The sequence below is a fragment of the Macrotis lagotis genome, chromosome 2, assembly GCF_037893015.1.
Source record: "Macrotis lagotis isolate mMagLag1 chromosome 2, bilby.v1.9.chrom.fasta, whole genome shotgun sequence".
NCBI classification, from domain to species: domain Eukaryota; kingdom Metazoa; phylum Chordata; class Mammalia; order Peramelemorphia; family Peramelidae; genus Macrotis; species Macrotis lagotis.
The window spans coordinates 221,643,548-221,656,585 of NC_133659.1; the positions used below are offsets into that span (position 1 = coordinate 221,643,548).

At 47.4% G+C, this 13,038-nt stretch overlaps 1 protein-coding gene and 1 long non-coding RNA gene across 2 annotated transcripts; one reads left to right on the plus strand and one right to left on the minus strand.

Annotated features, from left to right (window-relative positions):
• Positions 1 to 348: 348 nt before the first annotated feature.
• On the minus strand, positions 349 to 3,413 carry LOC141511456 (uncharacterized). The gene is made up of 3 exons (XR_012475335.1): positions 3,041 to 3,413; positions 1,720 to 1,967; positions 349 to 1,634 (listed from the first exon to the last, which is right to left on the minus strand). It is a non-coding gene; the product is annotated as an uncharacterized LOC141511456 (long non-coding RNA).
• Positions 3,414 to 9,004: 5,591 nt separating this feature from the next.
• Positions 9,005 to 12,827, plus strand: LOC141514261 (actin, cytoplasmic 2). Its single transcript, XM_074224929.1, has 6 exons — positions 9,005 to 9,120; positions 10,218 to 10,351; positions 10,469 to 10,708; positions 10,999 to 11,437; positions 11,562 to 11,743; positions 11,863 to 12,827. Exons 2-6 carry the CDS (start codon positions 10,229 to 10,231, stop codon positions 12,004 to 12,006), a joined length of 1,128 nt encoding a protein of 375 aa, XP_074081030.1. The 5' UTR covers positions 9,005 to 9,120; positions 10,218 to 10,228; the 3' UTR covers positions 12,007 to 12,827.
• Positions 12,828 to 13,038: the final 211 nt, after the last annotated feature.

Genomic DNA, 13,038 nt, shown 5'->3' on the forward strand with positions numbered 1-13,038 from the left:
TGCATATTAGAGAAGGTATCTCATAGGGGTCCTATATGGTTAATATTGTCTTTGTATTCCCAGCTTCTTGTACTTAATAGCTTCCTTATGAATATATATCACAGTATCACAAATTTAAAGCTGGAAGATACTTTAGTTGATATCACAGTCATCTCTGATCTTACAGATGAGGAAACTCAGTCATCCCTGATTTTACAGATAAGGAAACTGAGGCCCAGAGGTTAAGTGACTTGTCCAGGTGTCAAATTGAAAAGTTCTCCACTCCAACCCCACTCAACCTCTTCTGCCTTGCTGACTGGACTGAGAGAATAGGGTTTGTTCCTCGGTTCCTCAAACACAAGGCAATACCACACAATCTATTACTTGATTTTATTTTGCATTGTATATTCGACCTGTTGTTTCATGAGCATAATTCTTCTCCTCTAACAGACGTTTTTTTTTTCAGGTTTTTGCAAGGCAAATGGGGTTAAGTGGCTTGCCCAAGGCCACACAGCTAGGTAATTATTAAGTGTCTGAGACCACATTTGAACCCAGGTACTCCTGACTCCAGGGCCGGTGCTTTATCCACTGTGCCACCTAGCCGCCCCCTAACAGACTTTTAATGCAAAGTCAGGAAACTTGTTTTATATGCTTTCATTTTCACAGGATTGTGGGTGCCCAATTAATATTTGTTGTCTGTGCTATCTCCAACAAACCCTTAATAATAATAATAATAATAGCTGACATTTATATAGATTTTAAGGTGTGCAAATTCACTATATGTATATATATACTTTATCTTATTTGATTTTCTCAACAGTTCTCTGTAGTGACCAACTATAAGCCTAACAATGCAATATAATAGTCAAAAAAGTTAAAACTTAATCTATAGATGTGTTCAAAAGGAAGGAGATCATTTCTCAGCCTATTCCAGCCAAGATTAAGTCTTCCTGTAATTGTGGTAAACAACCAATGCTAGAGTATTGTATTTAATTTTTATTCAGGCAATCAGGTAATAGTCAACAAATATTTAGGTGGTACAGTGGATAGAGCGAATAAACTGAAAATAATCAGCAAGAGAAAAAAGATTTTGAAATCTTTGAGTGATAATAAACTAATATTTATGTGTGACTTTCATAGAGTATATTTCATTTACAGATGATGACACAGAAATTAAGTTATTCGCCTAGAGTCACAGAGCTAGTGTTTGGAATATGACCTCAGTTCTCTCTGAAGTGCACTCTTGTCCAAGGAGGTTGACCAGGATAAGGGAAAAAAAATGGGAGACTATGTTACACAAACATCAAATGAGAAAGCTAGAACTGGTTAGCCCAGAGAAGAGAGAACAGGTGATAACTGTTGGAGTATCTTCAGAGATGTCATTATAGTAGAGGACTTGTTCTTCTTGGCCCAATCAAAAGTAGAGTCAGGAGAAGTGGGTAGAAGGTGCAAGCATAGTTTCTTCTCCTTGTAAGGAAACTTTTTTTTCAAGCTTTGGAATGTGGAATGGGCTGCTTCACATGGCAGAGGGCTCTCCCACACTGGAAGTCTTCAATCATCAACTAGATGGCTACCTGGCAGAGAGGATTCTGGTTCAGGGACAGGTTGGAATAAATGGTTTCTGATGTTTCCTCCAATTCTGAGATCCTATGATTCTGTGAAATAAGAAAACAGGACAAGGAAGGGAAGAATATTTGCCCTGTGATAGATAAATCAGCTTAAAAGTACTGGACACCTCACCTGCTTAAAAACATTTAGGAGGTTGTTGTTTGTCCTTCATTTTCTAAGAGGTGATGTTGTGACATGCAAATGAATTGGATTTGAGTGGTGCAAAGTCACCAGCCTCACTTTCTCCTCCAGAGCCATCTGGGTCCAGTGGCCAGACATGAATCAGAATGACTGAAGGTAGCCCTGGATGCAATGGGAGATCTTGGCCTTTTGAAGCTAACAAGTTTCAGTTTAACTGAGGCAGGACTTATTCAGTGAGGCTAGAAAGAAAAGGCAAAGAATGGCCTTTATTTACCAGGTCAAAAAAAAAATCAGTCTGAGAGGGGAAAAACCTCAGGATTTCTGTCCAAAACAGAAACAATTGCTATTGGCATTTATTTTGAACCAATGGGGCCCAGGAAATGAACAAGTGGGGATGAGAATGTGGGACAGAGGAATAGTTAGGCAAAAAGGAGTTCATGAAAGTTTGTGAGGTGGGGGGAGGAAAGTAAGATTGGGGGAAAAAAATTGTAAAACTCAAATAAAAATCTTTAATAAAAGAAAAAATGTTAAAAAAAAAACTCAGTTCAAAATTGAGCAAGTCACTTCAAAAAAAAAAGCTTGTGAGGGGAGATTGGAGTTAGATTGTGGAGGCTTTGAATTTCAGAGTCAGGCAATGGGGAACCACTAAAGGTTTTATCAATAGTGATAGGAACATAGTGAAATGGTAGGAAAATGGAGCAAGTAGAATTATGAAACATGAAAGTGATAATAGCCAGCATTTATAAAGTTCTTTAAGCTTTGCCCTGTACACTCATTTGATCCCCACAATAACCCTGTGAGGCAGGTGCTGACTTGACTGGGTCCCATAGCTAAGTAATCGTCTTAGATTGGATTTGAACTCAAATCTTTTAGACTTCAAACCCAGGAATTACAAGAAAGGCCAAAGACTGGACAACAGTTGGGTGGTTAGTATAAGGCTTTAGGGGACTATAGAGGGCCATAAGAGGAAAGTGGGGACAGATATAAACAAGCTTGGACACAGATTAAGGAAGAGGGAAGAGTGGAGTCCGGGATAGAAATACAAAAATCAGGGGCAGCCCCATAATGCAGTGGATAGAGGGTCAGCCTGGAGTCAGGAGTACCTGAGTTCAGACACTTAATGATTACCTAGCTGTGTGGCCTTGGGCAAGTCACAGCCTTGCCCAAAACAAAAAGAAATACAGAAATTAGGGGAAGCACTGGTTTAGGAGACGGCCCCGGGGAAAATGTTCTTTTTTTAGTCACGTGGAACAACCTAAATCCGACTGAGATCTTTACTAAATAAGGGGAAAAAACTGAAATCAGCTCATACTTGCTAAGTTTTAGGGGAAATCCTGGATGCGCTCTCTTTCCCCCCATCTCCAGGCTCCTGCTTGGCTCCCCAAGGCCATGCAGGTCCCTCCGGGGCCCGTGCAGGCCCGGAATGCCCAGAAAGGCGGGCTAGGACGGGCGGCCGGGGCCGGGGCCACTCATCCGAGCTGCGGTGGTCCGCGATGTGCCTGCTTGGGAGGAGCCGGCACCTTCAGCCTGCACAGAGGGGGCTGGGGGGCTCATGCGGAGCGCTCGGCGGCCCGGGGACCCCAGAGGCGGGGGGGGGGCGGCAGCCGGGGGGCCGGGGGGCACCTCCGGCAGGGCTTCCGCCAGGCCGGCGGCGGGGCCGCGCTGACTCAGGCGCGCGGCGGGGCGGGCAGGGCGGGGCCGGCCCCTGGGCGCGCCCCCGCGGGCGGGAGGGAGGTGCGTGCGTGCGTGCGTGCGTGCGTGCGCTTCCTGGCCATCGGGCGGGGCCCCGAGCGCGGCCGAAATCACCAAATATAGGCATGCGAGCGGCGGCGGCCCGGCCCCGGCCCCGGCTGCACCTGCCCCGGCCCGGCCCGCGGGGCCCGGCCTCCGCGCCCCAGCCGGCCCCTCCCCCACACCTGCGGCTCCGGGGGCAGCGCCCAAGACAAAATACGTAGTGATTCCAAGGCGGCAAGCTGGCCTGAAATGGTTCTCCCCTCGCGCCAGGGCCCGGGTGAGGGGCCAAGGGTCGGGGGCTGGGCCACCCCGAGGAAGCCGAGTAAAGGACTGGGGGGCCTTAGTGCCCAGCACCGCGGGGGGGCAGGAAGAGGAAGGAAAGGGGTGAAGGCCCCAGGCACTTCAGGGCACAAATGGTACCTGGCTGAATAAGCCGCCACGTTTCTCTCTTCAGACTCCCTACAGAAAGCCTCCCTTTACCCTTAGTTTTCATGCATTTTCATCCTTGGGAACTTAGAGGGGGAACCAAAATGGGAGCTCATGCTAGGCCCCCCGATGCTGCCTGGAGTTTAGGAGGAAGGGATGGAAACACCTTTGGAGTCCAGTCCTGGTTCCCTGGCATCAGGACCTAGGCATCAGTGTGAGAGACCGGGTCTGGTCAACAACCTGCTCCCAGGCTGCCCTCCCTTGTCTCCCGCACCCAAAGGAACCTAGAAGTTGGAGCCTGTGGGGGAAATAAGGATGCGGTTAGGTCCCAGTGCTAAAGTAGGGACTGGAATGCAGAGTCCGGGCCAAGGATACCCTAGGAAAGAGGACTAAAAAAAAGCCGGGGGAGGAGTTTTGATAAAATAAATAAAATCTTTCCACTCTGGGTGTATTAGATTAGCTTCTTGGAGCTAATCAATTTTCCTTTGGAAACAACTTCACATAGAACACTGTGTTGTTAAAGGACCTCAAGGTCATTATTTTTACTTTGGCACTGAAGAGGGAGAAGCTCAACATTTTTTAGATTTGATATTATTCACCCTCTTCCAGGGAAACAGAGCTGGGCTTTAGTATTTGATGAGATGTTTATTATCCTGCCATATAAGGCAAGGTAAGGGTAAAGGATTGGACCAACATAAAAAAAAAACAATATAAAGTAGAGGCTCCCATCTCTAACTCCCCCTGGTGAAACCCCCTTTTCACTACGATCAATCAGATCTTCCCAGAATTTTCCATTAGCTTCTATATTGAGGTTCTTGGTAAATAAATGGGAGTCCAAGTACATTTCAAGTCTCAGTTAACAGGTTTTTGGCTATAAAAGCTGGATTGGGTTTTAATTAAAGAGATTCTCTACCACAGAGGATTGTATGACCTTGGAGAAGTTAATTCATTCTCATCATGCCTCACTTTCCCCATTTCATTAGGGTTCATAACATTCTTCTGGCATTTTTTGAATTATATAAGCATAAAAATCTCCTTTGTTCACTTATTAAATCAACAAATATTTTATACTTAGAGTATAAAAATGCCATCACAGACAAAGCTTTTGGGATCCGAGACTCATGATAAATCCCACATGTATAAAGATGGCAGAGGGAATGGCAGTTGAAGACCCTTTCCTGACTGTAAGAATTGGAAGGAAACAGAGGTCATCTAATTCAACCCCCTAATTTTATTAATAAGGAAACCCAAGGGAGGCTAGGTGGCACAGTGGATAGAGCACCAGCCCTGGAGTCAGGAGGACCCGAGTTTAAATCCAGCCTCAGACACTTAATAATGACCTAGCTGTGTGGCCTTGGGCAAGCCACTTAACCCCATTGCCTTGCAAAACTAAAAAAAAAAAATAAGGAAACCTCAAACCAGGCAAAAGAAGTAACTTGCCTGTGTCATACAGTTAATTGGTAATGGTGCCTAGCCTAGCTTCCTTTAAGCCTCATCTTCTGCAAGAAGCTTTGAGGCCTTCTCTCTGAGATTAATTCCATTTTATCCTGTTTCTATCTTGTTTGTACATAGTTGTTTTCATGTGTTTCCCCTAAAATGGATTGTGAATTCCTTAAAGAACAGAAACTGTTTTTGCTTTTTGATATATCCTCAGAGCTCAGTAAAAGGTAGCTGCTTAATAAAAGCTAGTTGATTTGACTTATGACTCTCTCAGTCAAGTGTTCTTTCCATTGTATAGTTCTCTGATTTTTTTAATCCTTATATTTCAAGTGGCCAGAAACTTTGATAACAAAGGAAACAGGGAAACCACAAAACTGTTTTTCTCAACTCCTAGGCTTTGAGGATTTTTGTATGTTAAATCATACTTTCTCTTTTAGTTGAAAGACAAATCTTTGCAAAAACAGGTCTATTTGGGAAAGGAAAAATCAGAACTTTGTACTTAGAAGAAAATGTAAGTGGTTTCTATAAAACATGTATATAGTTATATAAATTACAAGACATAATGTCTTATGCATAGAAGCCTTTACTTTCCAGAAGTGAAGAATAGATTTTTGTTAGTACACCATGATCTTCCCCATAGCCCAAGGTTGCAGTCTCTAATATTCTCCCCATCTATATCAAATCAGTTGCCAAGTCTCTGATTCTATTTCAACCACATCTCTCTTATCTGTTCCCTCTTTCCATTCACGGGGCCACCACCCTTATTCAGGGCCTCATCACCTCTTTATCTAGAATAACTGGTCTCCCTGCTTCCAGTCTTTCCCCTCCTCCCATCATCTACACAAAATAATCTTCCTGCCAAAATAATCTTCCTAAAGTACAAATCTGACTATGATCATTCACTGGCTAAAGAATCTTCAGGGGCTGCCTAATTTGCCTCCAAGTTGAAATTACTACTGAACTTTGTATCCCCAGAACCCAACTAGTGCATCACACTTAGATTCTTTTTTCTCCATATGATTAATTTTTTTTCCTAGTTACATGTAAAAACAATTTTAAACATTAAAAAAACTTTCGAGTTCCAAAGTCTCTTCTCTTTAATCGTTGAGAAGACAAGCAGTTTGATATAGGTTACATATGTGCAATCAAGGAAAACGTATTTCTATTTCAGTCATGTTGTTAAAAAAAAATAAACCACAGGCCAAAAAACAACCCATGATAAAAATAAAAACTTCAGACTCCATCAGTTCTTGCTGTGAAGGTGGATAGTATTTTTGATCTTAAGTTCTTCAGAATTGTCTTAGATTTTTGTATTGCAGAGAATAGCCAAGTCATTCACAGCTGATCATCATTACAATATTGCTTTTGTGGGCATTGTTCTCCTGGTTCTGCTCACTCCTTTTTTGCATCAGTTCATGCCTTTTCTGAAACCATCCTATTATTTCTTATAGCACAATGGTATTTTGTCATAATTTTATATCACAAAGTGTTGAGTCATTCCTGAATTCATGGATGTCCCCTTGATTTTCAATTCTTTGCTTCCACAAAAAAGAGCTGCTATAAACATTTTGTATATAAAGGCCCTTTTCCTTAAAAAAAAAATCTCTTTGGGATATGGGCTATAATGGCATTATTGGGTCAAAGGGTATTGTTAGACATTAATGTCTTTTATAGGCCTCTGAGTGAATTTAACTCTTCTTGATAAATGCTTGTTGAATTGAACTGAGGTGACCTGCCTAGAGGTATTTGTCTAGCCTGTTTTGGAATCCTTGATTATGGATAACTAACATGAAATGGCACTGATAGATTGGGCTTCTGGACGTGGACCAGGAGGCATACTGTGGAAAAGGTAGAGCTAGGTCTGGACTTCCATTAAGGAGCTCATTCCTTCCATGCTAAATCTCCAGTCACAGTTTTGGAGACAGATTGCTGACTCCAGGGTTTCCTGGCAAATAAAACATAGTGAACATCATAAAGAATGCTCAAAGCCCATGTCTTCTCTGGGCCAAAGCTGGGGGTGGGTGGGAGGAAAATAACAGATAGGAATAGATCAGGTGAAGGGGGAAAGGAAGAGTCCTCCAGAACCCTTAGAGAACAAAGACAACAATGCAGTGTCATTCTTTTTTCCTCTCTTTGCCCCAAGATGATTTCCTCACATCCTCACAGAGTGGCTAGAGAATTGTCTCATCTGGGGAAGGTGTAAAGGATTTAGTGTTATAAGTTGTGAGTCAAGACTCTGGGTAAGATTCCTAGCCCAGGCCCTGCAGCCTGAGAAAGTGCCTTTCCTTGCCTCAATATCCCCAGTTGGCCACAGGGTTAAAATTAGACATGAGCTCATTTCTTTCCCTGGAGGCATAAGGAAGATGAATAACTTTCAGAGATTTTCAGATAAAAGAGGTTCTATTCTTTGGGTGCTGAGAGTTCTTTGGAGAAAAATAAGGCAACCTCAGTCCACCCTTCCCCATCTGGCCAGTTGGACTGGAGGAAGGGAGATTATGTTCCCAAAGTCAGGGTGATGAGCCCATATTCTGTGACAACCTGCCTTCCTGTCTAGAGGGGCTGGACTCGTTGGTCTGTCTCTGTGCATTGTCTGAAGTGTGCGTGAGGAGAAGCTGCAGGGCTGAGCGGACCGAGGGCAGGCCCCAGAGCCCACGGGAGGGGACCCTCCCTGTCCTTGCAGCCCCAGCACCGGGGTGTGGAGCAGAGAACACGCTCTGCCTTGCATGCGCTGCAGCTCTCTCTGGGGGAGCAGCACCCCGCAAGTGCAGGCTCCCTCCTAAAGTCCCCCCGTTTCTGGGGCAGCGGGTTTCAGGGGAGCCGAGCTGGGCAAGGGGAAACAGTGCCCTTTCCATTGTTTGGGATGTGAGGATCCCTTCGGGCCCCCCTGCCCGCCGCAGAGGGGCGACCCCGGCCCTACGAGGGGTCCATTAACGGGGGCCCGCCCCCAGCCCCAGTTCAGGGCCCGGTGACCCCGGAAATGCCCTCCGGCCTTCTTGATTTTAGAGGTGCATCAGATAACAAAGGGGGGCAGCCGGGGCCCCCCATTCCTCGCCCCTGTGGGTGCCCTGCCCAGGGTTTGCCCCCCCCCGGGGCCGCAGAGGAAGGGTGGGGTGGGGGCAGGGCGTTAGCCCGGCACAAAGGGGGAAAGGGCCCCGGTGCCCAAAGCCCCAAAGGGCTGGCGACACCATCATTTCCAGGGGCCCTGGCTCTACATGTGGGGGTCCACCTCGCGGTCCCGGGGGTCTCGCTCCATCCTTCCTCCCCTCACCCCACTTGCCGCAGGCACTGCCGCCCATGGGGCTGTAGCGGGGGGCTTCCCCCGCCGCCCCCCTTTAGCACTCGGGTTCCGGGGGGCGGCGGGGGTCGGGGTGCAGTGGGGTGCCAGCCTTTTGCAGGTTGCGCCTGACATTCCGGCCCGCGGCCGCCGCCCCCACCCTCCCCACCGGCTCTATGCGGGAGAAGGGGTGGGGGTGGGAGCCGGGCGGAGGCTGGGGGAGGGGAGGCGGGGAGCGGCGGGGCGGGGCTTGACGGCGGCGGCCCCACGTGCCCCGGCCGGGCCGCCCAATGGACGCTCGTGTTTCGGAAAGATCTCCATATATGGCCATGTTCTAGGGCTGCGCGCGCCGCCGCCGCGCGCTCGTGCCTCGCTCGCCCTTTAAATAGCGGCGGAGGCGGGCGAGCTCGGTCTCACTCAGTGGTAGCCGGCAGCGCTCGCAGGCTACTCCGGACGGCCCCGCGATCGCCCCTCCGCCCCCGGCTCTCGGTTCTCACACTTGGACGCTGCGGTCTCAGGTAAGCCACCGGCGGGGTTCTTCACGCTGCAGGAGAGAGGGCGAGGCCGGGCCGGGGCCGCGCTGTCTCAGTATCCCGGCTCCCCGAGCCCCTGGGCAGGCGGCGGGCACAGAGGCCTGCCTTAGGTGGTGGCCGTCTCCTTCCCCCCCGCCCGTTGTGCCAGCCGGCCGGGCCCCATCTCGGGGTTCGTTATTGAGCCGACGAGCGCGCGCCACCTCGGGGTTAACTCCCCTCCCCCTGCCCGCTTGCCCAGCCCGGGGGGGGGGGGCTCAAGGCGAGGCTGTTATGAGGGACGAGGGTGCGCCGCCGCCCCCCGCCCCCCCCAGGCCGCGGGAGCAGGTGGGCGTGGTCGAGAGCGCCGGGGCCCGGCGGGGATTGGACGGGCGGGCGGGTGGGGCGGGGGCAGAAAGCAGGAAAGGTGAATTTCAAACGGCCTCGGGAGGTGGGGGGCGGGGGAGAGGAGGAATGCAGTTCCGGCGGAAGTGCGCGCGCGTCCGTTGGGGGTGGGGTGGGGCCGCGGCGCCCCGTGGGGGTCGAGCCGATGACGTGGGTGCCCCTCGCGCCGGCCCGTTGCCGCGCTGCCAGCTGGCGGGGGCGCGAGCTTTGTGCATTGTAGTGGGTGGGGACCGAGGAGGCGAGGCTAGTGCGGGCGGTGGGGCGGCGAGCGAGACAAAGCAGGAAGCGGCCTGGCGAGGGGCGGGGCGCGGCCCCGCCGGGGGTCCCCTCCCAAAGGAGCCTTTGGTGCTGGTTTTTGTGCGCATTAGGCGGGGCCCCGGGCGTCTGACGGCGGCGCCGAGGTGATGCTAGCGATGAGCTCACGGGCGGAGGAGGGGCTGCAATGCAGCAGCGCTGTAGAGCGCCCCAGTTCCCCAGTCCGGGGCTGGGCGGAGAGGGGCTCCTCCCAGGCCTCCACTCTGCAGTCCCCATTTCCCAGGAATTGGGGTGGAGGCCGATTACGGGGATTAGGTTTAAAAAGAATTGATGGACTCTTGGTAGCTCAACTAAGAAATACTGCGCCCAGTTATGTGTGTGTGTATATGTGGACCTCATTCTTCATTAGTAATGACCAGCTTGTTTTTTTTCTTTTTCTTGAACAGATTAAACAAAAATGGAAGAAGAAATTGCTGCTCTTGTGATTGACAATGGCTCTGGCATGTGCAAAGCTGGCTTTGCTGGGGATGATGCTCCTCGGGCTGTGTTCCCCTCCATTGTTGGACGCCCAAGACACCAGGTGAGTAAAAAATGACTCCATTTCACTTGAAGATTATAGAAACAACCTGATTTGCAGTTGTGTGAAGAGCTTGAAGAATGAAGAATCTAACTTTCTTTTCTGTTTTTTTTTGAATAGGGTGTCATGGTGGGAATGGGGCAGAAGGACAGTTATGTTGGTGATGAGGCCCAGAGCAAGAGAGGTATCCTGACTCTGAAATATCCCATTGAGCATGGCATTGTTACCAACTGGGATGACATGGAGAAAATCTGGCATCATACTTTCTACAATGAGCTTCGTGTAGCCCCTGAAGAACACCCTGTTCTGCTTACAGAAGCTCCTTTAAATCCTAAGGCCAACAGAGAGAAGATGACACAGGTATTTTTCAGTCCATTCATTCCAAGTATCAACACCATCTGTTATATAAACCCTTTTTTGTTAATTCTAAAACCCAAGTTTTTCTTTCAATATTTCCAGGGTTCTGTACCTCTCCTGGCATTTCTTCCCTGAAGTCTCAAGGTTTCTTCTTTGTGTTTCTGCCTGCATTCTTGCTTTTCTTTTTTTTTTCCACACATCTAATTTGTTGCATGTTGGCATGTAGTGTGTGTGTGAAGCATGGATTAATTGGTGTTCTTGAACTTGACTCAGACTTTTTTCTTTATTTTCAGATCATGTTTGAGACCTTCAACACCCCAGCCATGTATGTTGCTATTCAGGCTGTGTTGTCTCTGTATGCCTCTGGTCGTACCACTGGTATCGTCATGGACTCTGGTGATGGTGTCACCCACACTGTGCCCATCTACGAGGGTTATGCCCTTCCCCATGCCATCCTCCGTCTGGATTTGGCTGGCCGTGATCTGACAGACTACCTCATGAAGATACTGACAGAAAGAGGGTACAGCTTCACCACCACAGCTGAGAGGGAAATTGTTCGTGATATCAAGGAGAAGCTGTGCTATGTTGCCCTGGACTTCGAGCAGGAGATGGCCACTGCTGCTTCATCCTCTTCCCTGGAGAAGAGCTATGAGCTTCCTGATGGCCAGGTGATCACCATTGGCAATGAGAGGTTCAGGTGTCCAGAGGCCCTCTTCCAGCCATCCTTCCTGGGTAGGTATTTTTGAAAAATAACGTGAAGTAGTTGAATTATTCCCTTTATTAGATTTGCTTAAATAATTGCAAGTCTTAAGAGTGTAAAACTAGAGGTAGTGAACATTTGGTTTTTGTCCCTTAGGTATGGAATCCTGTGGCATTCATGAGACCACTTTCAATTCTATCATGAAATGTGATGTTGATATCCGAAAGGATCTATATGCCAACACAGTATTGTCTGGTGGTACTACTATGTACCCTGGTATTGCTGACAGAATGCAGAAAGAAATCACAGCCCTGGCACCTAGCACAATGAAAATTAAGGTAAGTGTGCTGCATCGTCTGTCCTATTATCATCTTGACTAAAGAAAATTCATTTCTGAAGGCAATTTTTTGGAGAATATTTAAACTAAATGTCTTGGTGTTTTGTTTTTTTTCTTTAGATCATTGCTCCCCCTGAACGTAAGTATTCAGTCTGGATTGGTGGTTCTATTCTGGCTTCTCTCTCCACCTTCCAGCAGATGTGGATCAGTAAGCAAGAATATGATGAATCTGGCCCATCCATTGTCCATCGCAAATGCTTCTAAATGGACTGCTAGCAGATGCGTAGCATTTGCTGCATGAGTATTCACAAAGTAAAAATTTGCCCTGGCAAATATACACCTCATGTTAGCCTCATGAAACTGGAATAAGCCTTCTTTGAAAAGAAACTTGTCCTTGGGGAAGTTTGTATCTGATATTAGACAAATATCAGCACTTTTTAGATTGTTGAACCGTTACTGATTTGACCTCGTATTCAAGTTAACAGTTGTTCCCTTGGTGTACATTTTAGCATACCTTGTACATATCTTTGATCTAAACCCTGATACAGGTCACTTCATTTTGACAGGTAAGGCTAAGAGTTAACTTCTATAGAGAATTGACCTGATAATATGGCAATATAGTATTTGGCTGGTTGACACGCAACAGCTGTACAGTTTAGTTCTATTAAGCATCAGATCTGTACAGGGTATCTAAAGGTCAGATTTCCAGCATCTAAAAGAGCTGACTTGCAGAATTTCTGTCCTAAGGCTGGCAAGAGTTATTAAATGTGTGTTATATCTTGCCTTCATCCTAGCGGGAATACATATTGAATCCAAGCCTTAGGAACCAGTTTTTTTTTTCTTAACCCACTGTTTTCCCCCCAATGTCATGGGGCTAAGTTACTCAACCTTGAGTTGCAAAAGTTTGCATTTACAACCTGTAAATTTGTGCATCTAGTTAATTTATGTAAGATTTTTGTACGTTGCCTTAATGTTCTCACATGACAGTAGAATACCAAAATTTGTAAGTCATCCTAAGAGTTGAGAATTGTAATGCCCAACACGTCATTGTGTAAGGAAAATAAAAGTGCTGCAAGTAAACTGAACATGAGTGTTTGGTTTTTTTTTAAGAACTGTAAACTGTTGGCTTGAAGTTTGCAAAATCACTCATCTACATAAAATCTTTCATATGCATGCTTAAGGCCCTACAGAGCAAAATAACCAGATTTAAGGCAAAGACTGTTGAATTTAGGAAATGAGCTCTAACAATTGCTGGTCGTGCATGTGGTAAAAGCCTAGTAAGGGGAAGTGTAGAAA